Genomic DNA, 21,416 nt, shown 5'->3' with positions numbered 1-21,416 from the left:
CACTCCCAGCCCCAATAAATCCATTTGCTTTCAGTTCAGTACCCATTGAGACACATCCAGGATTATTTCCCTAAAGACTTTATTAGTGATTGTCTTAGGCTGGACTCTCTAGAAAAGCAAAACCACTGAAGCTATATATATAACGAGAGAGAGAGATTTATCACAAGGAAATGGCTCACACAGTTGTACAGTTGTAGAGGTTGGCAAGTTGCAACTCTGTGGGTCAGGTGTCAGGCTGGAGGTTTCTCCTGATTCACATAGCTGCAGGGGCTGACAAATCCCAAGATTGACAGGTAAGCCGCCAGCCCAAATCCCAAGAACTGGAGGTCAGATATGACATGCCAGATGCAGGATCCAGAGTGAGCAAAAACCAGTGAGATTTGCCAGAACATCCATAGATATTGGATACAGGCCACACCCCTGAGGAAACTCCTCTTACAACTGATTGGCTGCTCATAACAGATTTTATCATTGAATTGATTACATTATATCAGATCTCATTATGGAGGTGATTATACTGTGGAAGAGCAATCAGTCCAATGTCTGCCAAATCACATCATTACAAACCACTGAGAATCATGGCCCAGCCAACCTGACACATAACCTTAACCATCACCATGATGTAGAACTGATATATGAATAAGCCGGTGGGAGGATTGTACTTTTTGCTCCCTGTTGCTGTGCCAACTTCAAACTTCTCTATTTTTGGACATAGAAAAATATCAGAAATAAAACAAAAGAGGAACAAACAAATTTATCTTTCTCTCTGGAAATAATTTAAGTAAAAAAGCAGGGAAACTTTCTGTCAGATATCAACCTCCTGGTGTGCTTTACCATGGTGTGGGTTGGTTCACTCTCAAGGTGCAGGGTTTCCTCTGACTTTATTTCAAGAGCTCCTTTAGTTTTTGCCCCCAGGCTTGCCTGGGAGATAACAGAGGAAGGCTGTGTAAGTGAAGTGCTAGTACTTTCTGACCAGCCACTGTATTTGTTCTATAAAAGGCCAGTTACAGATCAGCGAGAGTCCCTGGGTAGTGCAAACTGTTAACTTGCTTGCCTGGTAACTGAAAGGTTGGAGACATGAGTCCACTCAGAGTGCCTTGGAGGAAAGACCTGGTGGTCTGCTTTTGAAAAACCATCCATTGAAAACCCTATGGAGCACGGTTCTACTCCGACACACGTGAGGTTGCCATGTGTCAGAATTGACTTGATGGCAACTGGTTACAGATTGGCCATGGTTACAAACTGCAATAATGAAATAATATCAGAAATGGAATGGGAGTGGAAAAGAAGCAAGGGCCAATCAATTTTCACTGTGCGTGGTGGAAGTTTAGCCTGCAGATTAAGGCACTGCATGCATTCGCTGTGGGAACAAGTGTGATGGGGTGGGGGAGGAGGTAAAAGAACACCACTGGGGAGACCCCTACCAACTGCTTAGACCAGCTTCTTAAAAGACAGAACCTCCAGTGAATTTATACCACCAGGGGGAAGACTCCCTGTGCCGATGATCCTGCTTCTGGTTTCTCTTCACTGTTTATTAGGTAGGGCTTACCCCAAAATTTTTAAAGCCTCCCCTGCCCACCCCTCACCCCCACCCCACCTGATAGAAGGGAGAAAAGGAGAAGCCAAAGCTGTGGACCAAGAGGAGTCTCAGATCCTTATACCCGGGCCCCAGTATCACCAACCTTGGCTGGCGTAGAAAGACAGGAGTGTGGTTGACTGAATAATGGCCCCCAACAATGTCCTAATCCCTGGAACCTGAGTAAATTACCTTACATGGCAAAAGGGACTTTGCAGATGTGATTAAGTTAAGAATCTTGAGATGGGAGATTATCCTGGGTTATCAGGTGGGCCAATGTAATCACAAGGGTCTTTATAAGAAGGAGACAGGAGGGTCAGAAGCAGAGGGCAATGTGGTGATGGAAGCAGAGGGACAGGGAGAGGTATTGGAAGGTGCTATGCTGTTGGCTTTGAAGATGGAGGAAGGGGCCATGAGCCAAGGAATGTAGATGAGCCCTAAAAGCTAGAAAAGGCAAGAAAATGGATTTTCCTCAGAGCCTCCTGAAGGAATGCAGCCCTGCCAAATCATATTTGGACTTCTGACCTCCAGAACTGTAAGAAGATAAATGTGTATTGTTTTAAGACGGGAAGTGTGGTTTAGCAACAAGAGGAAACTCATACAGGGGATGTTGACACCAAGCAGCAGGTCCCCAGTTTTGATATGGTAGATGGTTGCCTTGTGCCATTTTTTTCCCAGTGTTATACCTATATTAGGTTGTATGGACATAGTGTAGTGGTTAAGCGTTTGGCTGCTAACAAAAAGGTTGGCAGTTTAAATCTACCAGCTGCTCTTTGGAAACCCTATGAGGCAGTTCTACACTGTCCTGTACAGTCGCTATAAGTTGGAATTGACTCAATGGCAGTGGGTTTTTTTTTGGTTTGGACATAGCTAAAGAGTGATAGAAATGGAAAAGGGAAAACCCAATGGGAATGTTGACTAAAAAGAACACATGAAAGAAAGTGTATATATCTTTTTCTTTTTTTTTCTTTTGTGATGGGTCTTTAATTTTTGGAATTTAGAGTCATGGTTCCTCATTTCCACTTCAAGCCACAACTCTCACTTTCACATCACAGTATCTTGCCCGTGTTAGCAACATGGTGCCAGGACCGGCCGTCTGCTCTGAGCTCTGCACAGCCACACTCACGGGTGATGGACCCTCAGGTTGGCATTGCAGAAGTAAAAGCAGATGACGAATGTTCTGGAATGTAAAAGTGCATTCTGTGCTTTAACAACTCACATTAGGTGAGACCAAAATACCTTCAAAATAACAGTATTTTACAGCCTTGGCAAAGAATTTCCACCTCTTCATTATGAAGTTATTGAAAACAAGAAGTCGGTTCTTAGCTGCCCAGGATCCAGTTTCTCCAGTTAAATGCTGAATTGGACCCATGAGTCAGTGTCTTCACAGGTGGATCCACCAACTCCCATTTTCCTTCCTTTTTATTTTCTTCACAGAAACACATACCCAGAGAAGGGATCTAAAACAGAGCTTTCAATCAGTTATTGATATTTGATAACAAGTCAATCAATTTTAGGCTAGCCCTAAAGCCAACGGCAGCAGGGCATACCTACTTTGGCATTGCTGCCTTGAACATATCACTAATATCCAAGACAGCAGTTGTTCTCAACCAGTATGACTCCCTACCTAGGGGACATCTGGCAGTATCTGGAGACATCTGTGGTTGTCACAACTTGGGGTTGGGGTTGCTACTGACATCTAGCAGGTATAGGTCAGGAATGCTGCTCAACATCCTACAGTGTACAGGAAGCCCCCACCATAGAGAATAATTCAACTCCAAGTGTGAATAACACTGAGGTTGAGAACTCGGTCTAACAAAAAGTGGCTTATATTCTTGCAAGACAAAGGTATGGAGTTATCAAGGTCCTTGGGTGGTGCAAACCATTTGGGCTCAACTGCTAACCTAAAGGTTGGCAGTTCAAACCCACCCAGTGCCTCCACCCAAGAAAGGCCTGGTGATCTGCTTCCATAAAGATTACAAGCCAAGAAAATCCTATGGAGCAGTTCTACTCTGTAACACACAGGGTTGCCGTGAGCTGGAATCAACTTGAGGGCAATGGGTTTGGTTTTTGGTATTGAGTCATCAGAGTGGAGAGAAAATTTGCAAAACAAAAGTATAGACCTCAATTCCTTCATTTGTAAAATGGATGTGTTGGGCGAGATCTTTGCTTTTAAAGCTTTTTCCTTCTTTTTCATGTTTAGAAATTCTTTGGTCAGATGAAATCTGTAAAGTATCCAATATTCAGGGGGATCAAAGCGGAGGGTGGTGTTGACCCAGGAACTATTCTCTCCTTCGAAGTATAGAGACTGGGGGTGGGCGTGATGGGGTGGGCAAAAGGAAGTTTGGAAAGGTTTTGTTGTCAGCTGCTCCTGATTTGAAGGCCTCTCTTTTGGCAGAGCCCTGTGGTGAATTCCTGGGTAAGTCTAGCTTATCCTGGGATGGTGGATGAAGTGCTAAGTGTCCTGCATAAAAAAGTCCCAGGAGCGTGGAATTTCAAGGCTGGCATCCCGAGAGGGGAGGGGTACGGACAGGGGATGGTGAGACCTGAGGCACAGATCTCACCAGCCTAATGGGTTTTCAGAATTGCATCCACATGTAGCTCTGAGTCAGCTTCTGGCTTGTGTGATGCTACAACCCTTGCCCGGTACCCAGACCTTCAGGACAGCCCAGGACTGGGGGCTTTGTGTGTGGGCACGGGGCTGGGGTGTGGGAACAGGAGGGCAGCATCAGAGCCCCTGGGTGGGGTGACACAGTGGTGTTTGTGGCAGCAACAATGACATTAAGGACATAGGTGGCAGCTGGGGCTGAACAGGAGCAGGTGAGATGTCCAGAACCCCTGGGAAAATGGGGACAGGTATCTCAACAGCAGGTTCAGGGGGATTGAGTCATCTTATTTGGACACTAATAAATGGCCCAGGAACCTGGAAGGCTTGGGGATACTTGGGTTATAATTGGGTCGTGGAAACAGTTAGTACACTCTCCTGCTAACTGAAAGTTTGGAGGTGTGCATCTACCCAGAGGCACCTGGAAAGACAGACCTGGCAATCTATTTCCAAAAAATCAGCCACTGAAAACCCTATGGAGCACAGCTCTACTCTGACACCATGGGGTCGCCATGAGTCAGGGCTGAATCAATGGCAGCCGGTAACTGGGAGGCCATCTTTGAGACACTTTGGACAGGAAACACCTTTCTGTTCAGTTCCGGAGGGAACTGGAACAAGAAAGGAGAAGGATTTTCAGGTGTCGGGTGCCTCAGATGCTGAGTGGTAATAACCAATGGCTCAGAGCACATTTCATAGGCACAAGTCCTTTGAAGTCTCACCTACCCACCCGCTGCGGGAGGAGGTCTGCTTTTCCCTGGGCAGGGCGTGAACACAGAGCACCAAGTACTTGGCGCAGGCACAGGGCTGGTGTTGGCTGGGCTGGGCCTGGGACTCCAGCTCCTCCCAGGAGGCACATGGCCCAGGACTCATGGCTCCTCAGCAACTCCCAGACCCTCTGGGGGCTCAGCGACCCCTTCCAGCCCACATCTGTGGCAAAAAAAAGCTCTAGCTGGCTGTGGTCCTACGACAATTTTTTTTGAAGAGATCAGGTGAGTATATAGTCTATACTGCTGCACCAGCAATAACATGGTCTTTGGCCAGTTGATTGATTAATTTGATCAAAAAAGATGAAGGATGTGGTCGAGTCCAACCCTGAGTATCTTTTTGGGGAAGGGGAGTGGGCTTGAGCTCCTGAGTTTGCCTGCCTCGATTAACCTCATTAACTGGAGAAAAGCCAACCTTTGCTCTGCTGGGGGACATTCACTCCCGTTGTCCAAAGTGCCCTTTGTCCTTCTCCATACACTTGCTGTCTGTTCACTTTGTTATTAAGTATTTATACAACCCTGGCCCAGCACCTGGCAGCTCCAATCAGCTCATGTTCACTGTGTGGCTTGGTGGCTCTGGACCAGCAGGACCGGGGGCTTCTTTCCATCCAACAACTATCCCTGGGTCCCCAGAGGAAGTCAGTCCAACAACTGTCCTTTCTCTGTTTTCTTATCCAAATTGCTTACTTCTTATTGGGACATTTGTTTATTACTGGAGTAGCAAGGAATTAGAGTGTCTGGGTGGTGCAAACATTTAACGTGTCCATCTGCTAACCAAAAGTTGGAAGAGTCCACCAGAGGCACCTTGGAAGAAAGGCCTGGAGATCTACTTCCAAAAAATCAGCCATTGAAATCCCTGCAGAGCACACTTCTACTCTGATACAGACTGGGCCACCCTAAGTTAGAGTCCACTCCATAGCAACTGTTTGTTTGGTTTTTTAGCAAAGAATTGTAATGTGAGCTGACTTGATAAAAACCCAGTGTCTTGTTCTTTACGTTATGTTGGCAGCAAACGTCCACAGTTGCAATAATGGGGACACAGCTCACAAACCTCCCCTTTCAGCCTCCTGCCCCAGGCGTCCTTTCCTCAACGGTAGATGGAATGTTCTCAGAGGACAAGCAGATCCCTGTTGCCCTGAGTTACTGGACACTTGTTCTCTCTGCAAAGGGAGTATAGTGACCCTGCGTCTTTAGGGGGCTAGGCTTTGGGCGCCACAGAGAAAAGACAGGACAAGTACCTTCCTCACTAGCTGTGCAAAGTCCCCACTCTCACGGGGTGGCAGCCCGAGGAGCGGTCGAGTGCAGGAGTCCAGCGTCGAGCCATGGCTCACGATGAGGGTGACACCCACTGCGGAAAAAGGATACTTCAAGGTCAAAGCAGGCACAAAGTGCCCTTTTTATTAGATCAGAGTCCCCACAGTTGTTGAGTTGGAACTAGGCAAGTACCCTAAGGGAGAGGGAGAGAAGGTAGGCAAAGAGGGAAAGTAGGCATGGCTGGTAATAGCTGAGTAATCCCACAGCTCCACCTCCCCCTTGCACAGTGTCTTATCTTATTGTGCAGGTCTGGGGGATGGAGCAAGAGGCTGACCCAAAGGTATCCTCTGGTGGCCGGCAGCCGGGCACTGTCAACCTTGTAGTGGGGTGTGGTGGTGGCTGCTGCCCGGGCTGATCTGATTATTAGTTTCAGAATTATCAGCCCATCCATCACGATGAGCTTCCTGGACTCCTGCGGAGGATAAGAACTAGCCAATCCAGAGGCGGAATGAGTCCCCCCAGGTGGCCCAATGCGCCCCGAGCCAGTTCTAGGGGAAGGGGAGGACACTCAGAGTCTCTTCTATCCAGGACAAAGCAAAGCTAAGGAGCAAGAGGAGTCCAGCCTGGTCTATCCGGGAAGGTGGCCTGATGCCAGACTACTTCCTAGCAGGCGGGCCTACCTTGGCAGCTTCCATCTGTATCTGTAGCTATAGCTGTATCTCATCTGTATCTGTATGTATATGTATACTTATACCTGTACCCATTCCCGTATCTATATCTATGTTGTTGCTGGTTGCCATTAAGTTGGCCGTCACTGAGCTTCAAGAACTATCAACATTTTGTATCATCTTGTATCATCTGCACTACCCACCCCCCTTTCTTACCCTACAGTAGTTTACAGTATTCCAAACGTCATGTCTTTTCACCAAGTATACCTCAGTTTGCATCTCCAGATGTTAAGGGCTTTTTTTAATCCTGACATAACCACTATGCAATGAGGGCAATGGTAGTTCAGAGGTAGAATTCTGTGTGGGAGAGCTGTGTTCGATTCCTAGCCAATGTCTGTCAGCGGAGGCGTCTGTGTTGCTATGAGGCCGAACAAGTTTCAGTGGAGTTTCCAGACTAAGATGGAGTAAGAAGAAAGGCCTGGCTATCTACTTCTGAAAATCAGCCAGTGAAAACCTTATCCATCACAATGGTCTGATTTGCAACTGATCATGGGAATGATGCAGGACTGGGCGGCATTTTGTTCTGTTGTATGTGGGGGTACTGTGAGTGAGAGGCTGACTCAATGGCAGCTAAAAACCACTATGCTATTATCACACTTAACAAAATTAAAAAAAAAAATTCTTAAATATTTCCATATTCAAAATCTATATTTAAATTCCGTATTCAACTTTCCTGAATATTCTCCAAGGTCTACTTATACAGACGCTTTGTTCAAATTGGCATTCAAACATGGCCTAAGATTTGTTATGTCTCTTATTCTCTTTTGTTTTCTGGGAAGCTGATGTAAGTTATTTTGACATGGGTGGTTGGTGTTGACTCATTGTTTTGGGGTTCATTGGCACTCAGCCCCAGATTCAGAGGCCCGAGGGCCTTGTTGGCAGTTAAGTATGTATCTGTCTTAGTTTCCTAGAGCTGCTGTAACAGAAATACTATAAGTGGGTGCCTTAAAGAACAGAAATTTATTTTCTCACAGCTCAAGAGGCTAGAAGTCTGAATTCAGGGCACGGGCTCTAGGGCAAGGCTCTCTGTTGGTCCTGCGGGAAGATCTTTGTCTTTTCCTGCATTCCTCATTTCCTTGGTCTTCACGTGGCACCTAGCTTTCCCCATTTGTGCTTGGCGTAGTGGTTAAGTGCTATGGCTGCTAACCAAGTGGTTGGCAGTTCAAATCTGCCAGGTGCTCCCTGGAAACTCTATCGGGCAGTTCTACTCTGTCCTATAGGGTCGCTATGAGTTGGAATCAACTCGACGGTAGTGGGTTTGGTTTGGTTTTTTTTCTGTGTTTAATCTGCTCTTTTTATATCTCACAATGGATTAGGTTTGGGACACACCTTACAGTGATAGACCTCATTAACATAATAGATAAGGTCCTGTTGCCAAATTGGATTACATCCACGGGTATCGGGGTTATGATTCCAACTCATATTTTGGGAAGGGCAGAATTCATAACAGTATCTAGGCGCCTCATTGCTGCACAGGCTGCAGTATAATAACCCATTGGTTTGGGAATGGGGGTGGGGGTAGGCTGGGGTATTATCAGGTTCAGAAAATCAGCCAGTTGCCGTCCCTGAGGGTGATAGAAGCACTTACCGTCCTTCGAGCAGGTGCTGACGATCTGTTCCACACTCACAGAACACCTGTGGACATACTCTTCGTAGCTCTCAGCTGGTAACAGGGAGGAGAGTGGAAACGTAGGCCTGCAAATGAGAAGGGGGAACTAATGCCACACTGGTGCCATATTGGCACAGTTGATATGGATTAGGATTCTATGGCTGTGATCAGCTGGGAAAAAGTGTGTCTTCCAAGATGGCACCACCTCACGGGAGGCTCCTAGTCAACAGACAAGTTCTATTTTGTGTTCAGGCTCTGGCAAAGGGCTAAAGTTTAATCTCAAGCATGCCTTTTTATTGAACATTAGAAGGGTTTGTGATGCCAAAGAGTCAGACACAGGAAGAGAACTAGAGAAGTCCTGGCAACAGAGAACTTGGGGATGTCATACCTGTAATTAGTATCGACATTGAAATTTGCCTCTTTCAGCTCTTCCAGGGTCATAAGGGTGGGGCTGGTTTTGCTGACCTCCCATTTTGTCCATTCAAAGATTCCAGGTTCCACTCTTATTTTAATTTTTTTCTCCAATTTGAGCTCTGGATTCAACAGAATACAAGCATTTATAATAAGCAACGTCCATTTGGCTCTAGATCAGTAAGACTTCTGCTCATTTTCAGAATCTTAACTAGGTATCTAAATAACACCTTTCCAAAAATGTGATTTTTTCATGGTAATTAAGCAGAACCATGCTATTTCTGAGACAAAAACTATGGGGCAGTTGGAAGGCATCAGAAGAGTGATGACCCTCTGTCAAGAAAGGACAGGCATCAAAAGACATCTATAAATATCATCAAGAGAGCTTAGTGGATCTTTTTGAAATTTTTATTTAAATTTTATTTATTTTGTTGTTGAGAATTTACACAGTAAAGCATACACCAATTCAACAGTTTCTACATGTACCATTTAGTGACATTGATTACATTCTTCAGGTTATGTGACCATTATAACCCTCCTTCTCTGAGTTCTTCCCCTCATTAACATAAATCCGCTACCTTCTAAGGTTCCTATCTAATCTTTTGAGTTGCTGCTGTCACTTTGATCCCATTTAAAAAAAAATCAAACCCAGTGCCGTCGAGTTGATTTAGACTCATAGCGACCCTATAGGACAGAGCAGAACTGCCCCATAGAGTTTCCAAGGAGCTCCTGGTGGATTTGAACTGCTGACTCTTTGGTTAGCAGCCGTAGCACTTAATCACTACGCCACCAGGGTTTCCTTGATCCCATATAGATAGTTCTTAAACGAGCATAATGCCTAAGGCAAACATTTTTTACTAGTTAAGCTAAACTGTTATTTGGTTTTAAGAAGACGTTAGGAGATATTTTGGTTTAAGTTTTAAAAATTATCTTGGGGCAATAGTTTCAGGGGTTCATTCAGGCCCCTTGGATCCAGAAAAGCTGAAGTCCATGAGATTTTGAAATTCTGTTCTGCATTTTTCCCCTTTTGATCAGGATTCTTCTATGGAATCTTTGATCAAAATCTCCAGTGATGGCAGCTGGGCACCATCTGGTTCTGGCTTCATGGCAAAGGAGGTCATTTTTACAAGGAGGCAATTAGTTACACATTCCATATTCTCCTCCTGTTCCTGACTTTCCTTCTTACTCGTTGATCCAGGCAAATACAGACCAATTGTTGTGCCTCTGATGGCCACTTGTAAGCTTTTAAAATCCCAAGCACTATGCAAAGAACTAGGAGGTGCTTGAGCCCACTGTTGCAGCCACTGTGTCAATCCGTTTCATTGAGGGTCTTCCTCTTTTTCGCTGACCCTCTACTTTACCAAGCTATGATGTCCTTCTCCAGGGACTGATCCCTCCTGATAACATGTCCAAGGTATGTAAGATGTCCTTGCCACCCTTGCTTCTAAGGATTATTCTGGTTGTACTTCTTCCAAGACAGATTTGTTCTTTCTTTTGGCAGTCCATGGTATATTCAATATTCTTTGCCAAAACTACAATTCAAAGGTGTCAATTCTTCTTCAGTCTTCTTTATTCATTGTCCAGCTTTCACATGCATTTGAAGTGATTGAAAACACCATGGCTTGGGTCAGGCGCACCTTAGTCCTCAAGGTGACATCTTTGCTTTTCAACACTTTAAAGAGGTCTTCTGCAGCAGATTTACCCAATGCAATGCGTCTTTTGATTTCTTGACTGCTGTTTCCATGGGTGCTCATGAGGAACCTGTACATAGACCAAGAGGCAGTCATATGAACTGAACCAGGGGATACTGCATGGTTTAAAGTCAGGAAAGGTGTGTGTCAGGGTTGTATCCTTTCATCGTACTTATTCAGACTGTATGCTGAGCAAATAATTTGAGAAGCTGGATTATATGAAGAAGAACAGGGCATCAAGATTGGAGGAAGACTTGTTAACAACCTGTATTATGCAGATAACACAACCTTGCTTGCTGAAAGTGGAGAGGACTTGCAGCACTTACTGATGAAGATCAAAGACTACAGCTTTCAGTATGGATTGCACCTCAGCACAAAGCAAACAAAAATCCTCACAACTGGACCAATAAACAACATCATGATAAACAGAGAATAGATTGAAGTTGTCAAGGATTTCATTTTACTTGGATCCATAATCAACACTCATGAAAGCAGCAGTCAAGAAATCAAAAGACACATTGCATTGGACAAATCTTCTGCAAAAGACCTCTTTAAAGTGTTGAAAATCAAAGATATCACCTTGAAGACTAAGCTGCACCTGACCCAAGCCGTGGTATTTTCAGTAACCTCATATGCATGTGAAAGCTAGACGATGAATACGAAATTGATGAAGTGACGCCTTCGAATTGTGGTGTTGGCAAAGAATATTGAATATACCATGGACTGCCAAAAGAATGAACAAATCTCTCTTAGAAGAAGTATGACCAGAATGCTCCTTAGAAGCAAAGATGGTGAGATTATGTCTCATATACTTTGGGCATGTTATCAGCAGGGATCAATCCCTTGAGAAGGACGTCATGGTTGGTAAAGTAGTGGGTCATCGAAAAAGAGGAAGACCCTTAACGAGATGGATTTACTCAGTGGCTGCAACAATGGGCTTAAGTATAACAACAATTTTAAGAATGGCACAGGACCGGTCAGTGTTTCGTTCTGTTCTGCATAGGGTCGAAATCGGCTCACAGCACCTAACAACAACAACAACACCCCAACTCTCTTTTGGTTATTATTTGCATGGAGTATTTTTTTCCATTCTTTCAACCTATTTGTGTCCTTGGGTTTAAGGTTTATCTCTTGTAAACAGTATATAATTGGATCTTTTTTTTTTTTTTTTAAATATATTCTGCCACTCTCTGTCTTTTGATTGGAGCATTTAGTCCATTTACATTCCTGGTAACTAATGATAAGAAGTGACTTACTTCTGCCATTTTGTTATTTGTTTTTTGTGTACCTTAAGCCTTATGTGTCTTTGTCCTTTAGTATTACTTGCTTTTGCGTTTTGTTGGTTTATCGTAGTGAGCCTTTTTGGTTCCCTTCTCCTTTCCTTTCGTGTACTTTATATATATATATATATATATATATATATATATATATTTTCTCAGTGGTTACTATAAATATCACATTTAAGAGCTTGCATTTATAACATTCTTGGGTAAATTGGCACCAATTTAACTTCAGTAACCTAAGAAATTCTGTATCTATACAATTCCTCTCCTCCCTTTTTTGCTGTTGTTATCACCAATCACATGTTTATATTTCATTTGTCCTGTAACATAATTTTATTCTTGCTTTTTATATATTTGTTATTAAAAATATGAAGGATAAAACATTTTGAATTATCAAACATGAATACCTTATTATTAGCCCTTATACTTGTCCATACATTTCCCTTTATTAGAGATCTTTCTTTTTATGTATAGTTTTGAATTACTTTCTAGCGTCTTTTGTCTTCTATCTACAGAATTCCCATTAGTGGATGTGAACTCTCTCAGTTTCTGTTTGTCTAGGAATGTTTCAATTTTACCCTCATTCTTGAAGGATAGTTTCTCTGGGTATAGTATTTTTGGTTGACAGTTTTTTTTTTTTTTTTTTTTAGCACTTTAAATACATCATTCCATTGCCTTCTGGTCTCCAATGTTTCTAAAGAAAAATTGGGACTTAATCTTACTGGGGATTCTTTGTATGTGACTGTTTGCTTCTCTCTTACTGATTTCAGGATTTTCTCTTTAATTTTTGAGAGCCTAACTATGATGTGTCTTGGTGTAGATCTCTTTGGGCTTATCCTGCTTGGGGTTCTTTGAATCTTGGAGCTTGGTGGCTTTTATAAACTAGAGTCTCCCAGGAGCTGGGAAGGAGCCACCACCAGTAGGTCTTCCCTGGGTGCTCATCTTGACCACCCAATACAACTCTACAGCTGAAACCAATACTGTGGACCTCATGACTAAAACTCTGGTCAAGGAAAAGAACGAACCAATAAGGACTTAGTCAATCCAACAGTCAATGGAAAAGTTGTGGCCAAGTCGTGAAGGATATCACGCCAAAGTGCCATTCTGATAAAACTTACATTGGACAGGGCAAAGGGTGAAGGGTGGAAGGAAACCTTCGGGGCCATTATAACTCCTTACAACTCACCCTCCCAAGCATTTTTACCAGTTTCCCTTGAATCAGCTCTGACTCATGGCGACCCCATGTGTATCAGAGTAGAACTCTGCTCCATAGGACTTTCAATGGCTGATTTTTTGGAAGTAGATGATCAGACCTTTCTTCCAAGCATTTCTGGGTGGACTTGAACCTACAACCTTTTGGTTAGCAGCCAAGAACAGTCACCATTTGTGCTACCCAGAGACTCCAAGCATTTTATACCTCAACTAAAAAAAGACCTATAAAGTTTGGTTATCTCTTTTTGGGGGGGAGGGGGGAAGACCTTAATGTTTTTACCTGAAATGGAGAAAATTCCATTAAACTGAAATGCTGAAAATAAAATCAGTTCTGAAAATATATTCCATATCTTTGGAATGGGTTCCTTTGTCAATCATGTTTAGAAAAAGAGCGTAAACTGAGTTAAACCAGGTTCCTGAGTTCTCCATTGAGTCTGTGAAGGGTTTGTGTCCATTGTGAATAGATTATAGGCAGAAATAGTTTGGAAGGTTTCCCAAATGGGTTTGGCCACAGATCTTTCTTTTGAGGATATCTTGTAGGCCACTATTCTGTGAGTCAGACCTTGGGAAATGGCCCGTACAGACATTCATAAAGATTAGCACATCAGCAATCTAGATGTCAGGCTGAAACACAGGTTGACCATGTTTGAGAGCTTATAAAGAAGGCCAGGTATCTTTGCTTTAGTGTATTGGCACAGGATTTATAGGAGCTCTGGTGGTGCAGAAGACCCTGGTGGCATAGTGGTTAAGTGCTATGGCTGCTAACTAAAGGGACAGCAGTTCGAATCCGCCAGGTGGTCCTTGGAAACTCTGTGGGGCAGTTCTACTCTGTCCTATAGGGTTGCTATGAGTTGGAATCGACTCTATGGCACTGGCTTTGGTTTGGCTTGGTTTCTGGTGGTGCAATGGTTAAGCGTGCAGCTGCTAACCAAAAGGTCAGCAGTTTGAACCCACCCAGTGGCTCCAAGGGAGAAAGACTTGGTGATTTGCTCCTATAAAGATTACAGCCTAGAAAATCCTGTGGGGAAGTTATACTCTGTCACATGGGCTCACTATGAGTTGGAATCTATTTGACAGCTTCCAACAATAACAGATATCAGTGTGTTAATAATATACTTCATATAGAGTAAAAGCCAGTGAAAGATCATGTTAAAGACTGACATTAGCATATGTCATCAAATGAGAACTTTACATTTTATATGCAAGAAATGCAAATAATAGAAGCCAGAAAAAATATTCAAAAATTGGAATAAATAAATATATTAATAATGAGGAATCATGATAAAGTTATAAAAAGTGTTTTTGAAGCTCTCAGTCATATTCTTTTATTATGAACGTTGGCCAAAAGAGTATTCTCTTTTCCTTTATTCATATGTTGTTATCATGGTGAAAGGTTGGGTAGGGAAGGGAAGATTAAGATCATTATGAGAAAAGAATCTTACAATTTGGGAAAATAAAAGCTGCAGGGGAGGAAATCATCAGCCATGACATTGAAGAGGCTGGATGCAGGGTGATCTGTAATGTTTCATATCAGCTGTCATGGATTGAATTGTGTCCACCAAAAATATGTGGCAACTTGGTTAGGCCATGATTCCCAGTGTTTTGTGGTTGTCCTCCATTTTGTGATCTGATGTAATTATCCTCCGGTTTTTGATATGTTGTAAATCCTAACTTCTGTATGTTAATGAGGCAGGATCAGTGTGGGGTATATCTTGAGTCACTGCCTTACTAGAGGGTATGAGTCAAGTCATACCCTTAATTAACTTAATTAAGTTACACCTTCACTTAAGTCACACCCTTACTCAAGTCACACCCTTGCTTGAGTTATACCTTTTATTATACAAGAGATAAAAGAAGACAGAAGTGAGCAGAGAGGAGAGGAACCTCACTACCACTAAGAAAGCTGGGAGTGGAGCACATCCTTTGGACCTGGGGTCCCTGCACTGAGAACCTCCCAGACCCAGGGGAAGGCTGATGCCAAGACACATGGAGATCTCCAAGGAAGCCAGGCCCTTGATGTTGAAAGGATACAAGGACATGCCCCCAGAGTTGACAGAGAGAAAGCCTTCCCCTAGAGTTGGCATGCTGAATTTGGACTTCTAGTCTCCTAGATTGTAAGAGAATAAGTTTCTGCTTGTTAAACCTTCCACTTGTGGTATTTCTGTTACAGCAACAGTAGATAACTAAGACACCAGCTCATTAGTGGGCAGCCAGACAAAGATGGAGGTTAAACTGGCCTTGAAAGTTGGTGGAAAAGTGGCAGCACGTTACATGGTTTAGAACAAAATAGATGCATTAAATGGCAGGGTATAAAAGGGTAATGGCTCTAAGACTAAAGAGAGACAAACACTTTCTCAAATTTTTAAATTGTGTGGAAAGTGAATTAGGGACACTACTTGCTGGTAAACTTGATTATGAAACAGAATTTCTGTGAGAATATAACAAACAAATGGGTTGTGCCAAGTGCCCGGCCACGTCCAGTAAATCAAGTCACACCAAAGCTCCTCCGACAGGGATTTTTGACTGTGTATCTAGAATGGGGGAGGTGTTTTGGAAAGAGCCTTTCTGGATGGCCTTAATGGCAAGATGAAGAAATGAGAGCTGGGTAGCACATGTGTTAGGTGGATTCACAGTTGTTTGAACAATTCCTCCGTGAAGATTTTAGCCCCTGGCATATTGCCACTCTCTCTGATTCTTCTCCAGGTACAACTCTTGGTGACACCATTATCTGTGAGGTGGCTCATCCAACATGCGGGATGCTTGGCTCCTTATTACCTTCTCCAACAATGCACCTTCCTCGTGCCTCAGCCACCATACCCTTTATGTTGGATCTTATCATTACCAGTAGCTGCAGCCTCTCTACAAGCTCAGTGACAAACGTCTTTCTCTCCAATCAGCTCTCCTTTCCTTCTAGCTTCCTCCCTCTTGTACTCTAATTTGAACCATGATCCATTCCTTCAGGATTTTACTCCATTGAGCTCACTCTCCCTAGTATTTGCCCTCCTAATTCTATCACTTTCCACCTTCCAAAAACCAAAAACCAAAGCCACTGCTGTAGATTCAATTCCAACCCATAGTGACCCTATAGGACAGAGTAGAATTGCCCCATAGGATTGACAGGGCTATAATATTTATGGAAGCAGACTGCCATATATTTCTCCCAAGGAGTGGCTGGTGGGTTCAACCACTGATGTTTCAGTTAGCAGCCGAACATTTAACCACTGTGCCACCAGGGCTCCTTCTTCCCACCGTACCCAGCTTAAAATATATGGTGAGTCATAATTACCCCCTTGCATGCTATATCAACTTTTCATGTCCTCTCTTGCTTCATTGTACTTCTCAAACCTTAACTGGGATGGTTAATTTTGTGTGTCAACTTGGCTAGGCTATGGTTCCCAGTGGTCTAGCTACTATTCTGTAATGCAATGCAATGCAACATAGTATAACGTAGTATAATGTAATGTAATACAATCACCTTTCATAATGTAATCTAATGTAATGTAATCAATCAGTTAAAAAGGGAGTTTCCTTAGGGTGTGTTCTGCCTCCAGGATATAAATAGATATTTTGGCAGAACTTCACTCTGCGCTCTTCCCATTGCCTGACCTACAGATCTTGGAACACAAACCTGCAGTCGTCTCTAGGTGTCATTTGACCTTTGGGTTTTGGACTTGTCAGCCCCACAATGACATCACTGGTTCTGTTTCTCTAGAGAGCTCTAACTAAGACACCAACCGCAGTCAGTCTCAGCTCTCCACCTACTCCCTGTCTTTTCCTGGAGGAAAACCCCAAGCCCAACTGATGGATCTCCATTTAAACTCATGCTCACTAACCTCAAGTGGGCTCTGACTCTATTTTCCAGTCCATGTCCTGGTCCACTCTCCCTGACAACTATTTCATACCTATGACACTCTTCGAACTTCCAGAAGTCCCTCCCCTTTTCTCAGTTTCACCTGGTGACGTACCTTCCTGCGTCTCTAAGGAAATCTAGGCAAATATTTGGCCAACTATCTGCATCTGTGTCTATGCATGCTGCTTTCTCTCCTGTCACTGAGGAGGAATACCCGTGCCTGTGGCCAAAGCCCATCCCTGCATTGTGAACTAAATCATGTCCTCTCTCTCCCATAAAAGGCTGCTTTTCTCTGGGCAGGAACTTCTTCCTGTGGGGTGGAAGCTGTCAATGGCTTCCTATCATATCACAAGCTTTGATGATGCTGGATGGCTCCCATTAGCTGGTTTCCTTGCCCTGGGAAAAGTCATGCATTTTGGACCTAGAAGGGAGTACGGCAGTTCCCAACTCTTTAGGTTTTTGAGCACCTCTTTCCAGGTGTTTTTCTAAAAACACCTGGCAGAGCAGACTAATGGTGAAGACCACGATGACGGGCTTCTGCCACTCAGTTACATGAGCTCCAGTAGTTTTACAGTCCTGGTGTTCAAGAAACGTTAATGGGATCAGTGCCTGCTAGTAGTTTCTGGAGGGCTAGTGCATCACTGCCTTCTGATTCCTACATGGTCATTCGCTGCCAAGCACCAAATTCTCACCTCTGCTTCCTTCCCTCTTCCCTTGGAGAATAACCATGAGGTCAATGCAACATTGGAAGCCCATTGGAGTTCTCACTGACCTTCCAGGATGTGTTTGGCCGTTTGTACACAGCGGAGGGCTGGGGAGACGAAGGCGGAAGTGATTCTAATGCCACTGTCCAGTAGTGCTTCTCCTGGAAAACAGCAGATGGAAAATGCCCCCTTCACAATTCTAACCCCCACAGATGGCTCTTGGCTTGCTACCTGTGGTCGGCAGGATCCTAAGATGGCCCCAAGATTTCCATCCCCTGGTGTACACACCCTGTATAATCCCTTTGAGTGTGGGCAGAATCTGTGAATATGATGAGATATTATTCCTGTGACTATGTTACATTGTATGTTACATTATATGGAGAAAGGGAGATTATCCTGGGTGGGCCTGACCTATTCAGGTGAGCCCACTAAAAACAAAGATTTTCTCCATCTGGTCACAGAAAAGAATTCAGAGATATTAGAAGTGAAGGGAATTCGATGTCTAAGAAACTTTCCATTGTTGCCTTCAAAAATGGAGGAGACTACATGGCAAGGAATGCAGGAGGCTTCTAGCAACTGAGAATGATCCCAGGCTGACAGCCAGCAAGAAAATGAGGACCTCTGTCATACAAGCATGAGGAACCGAATTTGGCCAACAACATGCATAAGTTTGGAAATACTTCCAAGAGCCTCCATGTGAGATCTCAGCTTGGCTGACACCATGATTCCAGCCTTGTGAGGCCCCTAGCAGAACACCCAGCCATGCTGTGCCTGGTCCTCTGACCTACAGAACTGTGAGCTAACAAATCGTTGTTGTCTTAAGTTTGTGGTCATTTGTTATGCAGCGATAGAAAACTCACACACTACCTGGGGCTCATGGAAGGACAGTCCTCTAAACCACATTTCCTCTTGCAGTGTTAAAGGAGCTGATCTCCCACTTTTTTGGGGAAAAAAGGAATCTCCACAGAACAAAAACTACTTGCCATCACAGTCAGTGAAGTTTTATTGGAGGCTGACAATTGGTCACACACACATGCATTCACAAACACTCCCAATACACACACACACATGCACACATAGATGTACAGGCACCATTATCTAGGCACGAACATATGTTACAGATGGTGCCCACGTACAGGCACATATGGTATTTACACACACATACCCGCACACGTGTCTGTCAGTTTGTTGTACTGTGGGGGCTTGCGTGTTACTGTGATGCTGGAAGCTATGCCACCAGTATTCAGATACCAGCAGGGTCACCCATGTAGGACAGGTTTCAGCTGAGCTTCCAGACTAAGACAGGCTAGGAAGAAGGACCCGGCAGTCTACTTCTGAAAAGCATTAGCCAGTGAAAACCTTTTGAATATCAGTGGAACATTGTCTGATATAGTGCTGGAAGATGAGCCTCCCAGGTTGGAAGGCACTCAGAAGATGACTGGGGAAGAGCTGCCTCCTCAAAGTAGAGTTGACCTTAATGACATGGATGGAGTAACATCCGTTTATAACTGCAACATCCATTAATAATCGGAACCTGGAATGTACGAAGTATGAATCTAGGAAAATTGGAAATTGTCAAAAATGAAATGGAACACATAAACATCGATATCCTAGGCATTAGTGAGCTGAAATGGACTGGTATTGGCCATTTTGAATCAGACAATCATACAGTCTACTATGCTGGGAATGACAACTTGAAGAGGAATGGCGTTGCCTTCATCATCAAAAAGAGCATTTCAAGATCTATCCTGAAGTACAATGCTGTCAGTGATAGGCTAGTATCCATAGGACTACAAGGAAGACCAGTTAATATGACTATTATTTAAATTTATGCACCAACCACTAGGGCCAAAGAGGAAGACATAGAAGATTTTTATCAGCTGCTGCAGTCTGAAATTGATCGAACACGCAATCAAGATACATTGATTATTACTGGCAATTAGAATGCAAAAGTTGGAAACAAAGAAGGATCAGTAGCTGGAAAACATGGCCTTGGTGATAGAAACAATGCCAGAGATAGAATGATAGAATTTTGCAAGACCAACGACTTCTTTGTTGCAAATACCTTCTTTCACCAACATAAACGGCGACTATACACACGGACCTTGCCAGATGGAACACACAGAAATCAAATTGACTACTTCTGTGGAAAGAAATGATGGAAAAGCTCAATATCATCAGTCAGAATAAGCCAGGGGCCAACTGTGGAACAGACCATCAATTGCTCATATGCAAGTTCAAGCTGAAACTGAAGAAAATCAGAGCAAGTTCACGAGAGCCAAAATATGCCCTTGAGTATATCCCACCTGAATTTAGAGACCATCTGAAGAATAGATTTAACGCATTGAACACTAGTGACCGAAGACCAGACGAGTTGTGGAATGACATCAAGGACATCATACATGAAGAAAGCAAGAGGTCACTGAAAAGACAGGAAAGAAAGAAAAGACCAAGGTGGATGTCAGAGGAGACTCTGAAACTGGCTCTTGAGCATCCAGCAGCTAAAGCAAAAGGACGAATTGATGAAGTAGAAGAACTGAACTGAAGATTTCAAAGAGCGGCTTGAGAAGACAAAGTAAAGTATTATAATGACATGTGCAAAGAGCTGGAGATGGAAAACCAAAAGGAAAGAACATGCTCGCCGTTTCTCAAGCTGAAAGAACTGAAGGAAAAATTCAAGCCTCGAGTTGCAATAGTGAAGGATTCCATGGGGAAAATATTAAATGATGCAGGAAGCATCAAAAGAAGATGGAAGGAATACACAGAGTCATTGTACCAAAAAGAATTAGTCAATGTTCAACCATTTCAAGAGGTGGCATATGATCAGGAACCAATGGTACTGAAGGAAGAAGTCCAAGCTGCTCTGAAGGCATGGGCAAAAAACAAGGCTCCAGGAATTGATGGAATATCAATTTAGATGTTTCAACAAACAGATGCAGTGCTGGAGGTGCTCACTTGCTTATGCCAAGAAATATGGAAGACAGCTTCCTGGCCAACTGACTGGAAGAGACCCATATTTATGCCTAGTCCCAAAAAAGGTGATCCAACCGAATGTGGAAATTATAGAACAATATCATTAATATCACACACAAGCAAAATTCTGCTGAAGATCATTCAAAAACAGTTGCAGCAGTATATTGACAGGGAACTGCCAGAAATTCAGGCCAGTTTCAGAAGAGAACGTGGAACCAGGGATATCATTGCTGATGTCAGATGGATCCTGGCTGAAAGCAGAGAATACCAGAAGGATGTTTACCTGTGTTTTATTGACTATGCAAAGGCATTTGTCTGTGTGGATCATAACAAATTATGGATAACATTGTGAAGAATGGGAATTCCAGAACACTTAATTGTGCTCATGAGGAACCTTACATAGATCAAGAGGCAGTTGTTCAGACAGAACAAGGGGATACTGATTGGTTTAAAGTCAGTAAAGGTGTGCATCAGGGTTGTATTCTTTCACCATACCTATTCAATCTGTATGCTGAGCAAATAAGACAAGAAGCTGGACTATATGAAGAAGAATGGGGCATCAGGATTGGAGGAAGACTCGTTAACAACCTGCGTTATGCAGATGACACAGCCTTACTTGCTGAAAGTGAAGAGGATTTGAAGCACTTACTAATGAAGATCAAAGACCACAGCCTTCAGTATGGATTACGCCTCAACATAAAGCAAACAAAAATCCTCACAACTGGACCAATGAGCAATATCATGATAAACTGAGAA

General features: G+C 43.4%; 1 protein-coding gene across 3 annotated transcripts in view; it reads right to left on the bottom strand.

Annotated features, from left to right (window-relative positions):
* Window positions 1–1,603: 1,603 nt before the first annotated feature.
* The window catches only part of UBASH3A (ubiquitin associated and SH3 domain containing A), an 81,224-nt gene continuing 61,411 nt past the window's right edge, over window positions 1,604–21,416 (bottom strand). Inside the window, exons 10-14 of one of the 3 annotated variants that reach the window (XM_049874930.1) lie at window positions 17,756–17,848; window positions 8,925–9,069; window positions 8,516–8,622; window positions 6,184–6,293; window positions 1,604–3,036 (exon numbers count right to left, since the gene is read on the bottom strand). In XM_049874930.1, coding sequence (XP_049730887.1) covers window positions 2,899–3,036; window positions 6,184–6,293; window positions 8,516–8,622; window positions 8,925–9,069; window positions 17,756–17,848 — 593 coding nt within the window. In that variant the 3' untranslated portion in view covers window positions 1,604–2,898. Of the gene's footprint in view, window positions 3,037–6,183; window positions 6,294–6,533; window positions 6,672–8,515; window positions 8,623–8,924; window positions 9,070–17,755; window positions 17,849–21,416 lie in introns of those variants that run through there. The other 2 variants (XM_049874931.1, XM_049874932.1) reach the window with 2 other exon arrangements.

This window comes from Elephas maximus, chromosome 2, assembly GCF_024166365.1.
Source record: "Elephas maximus indicus isolate mEleMax1 chromosome 2, mEleMax1 primary haplotype, whole genome shotgun sequence".
In the NCBI taxonomy this organism is placed as follows: Eukaryota; Metazoa; Chordata; class Mammalia; order Proboscidea; family Elephantidae; genus Elephas; species Elephas maximus.
Note: the sequence above shows the minus strand (reverse complement) of the source record. Positions and strands in the feature narration are given on the sequence as shown.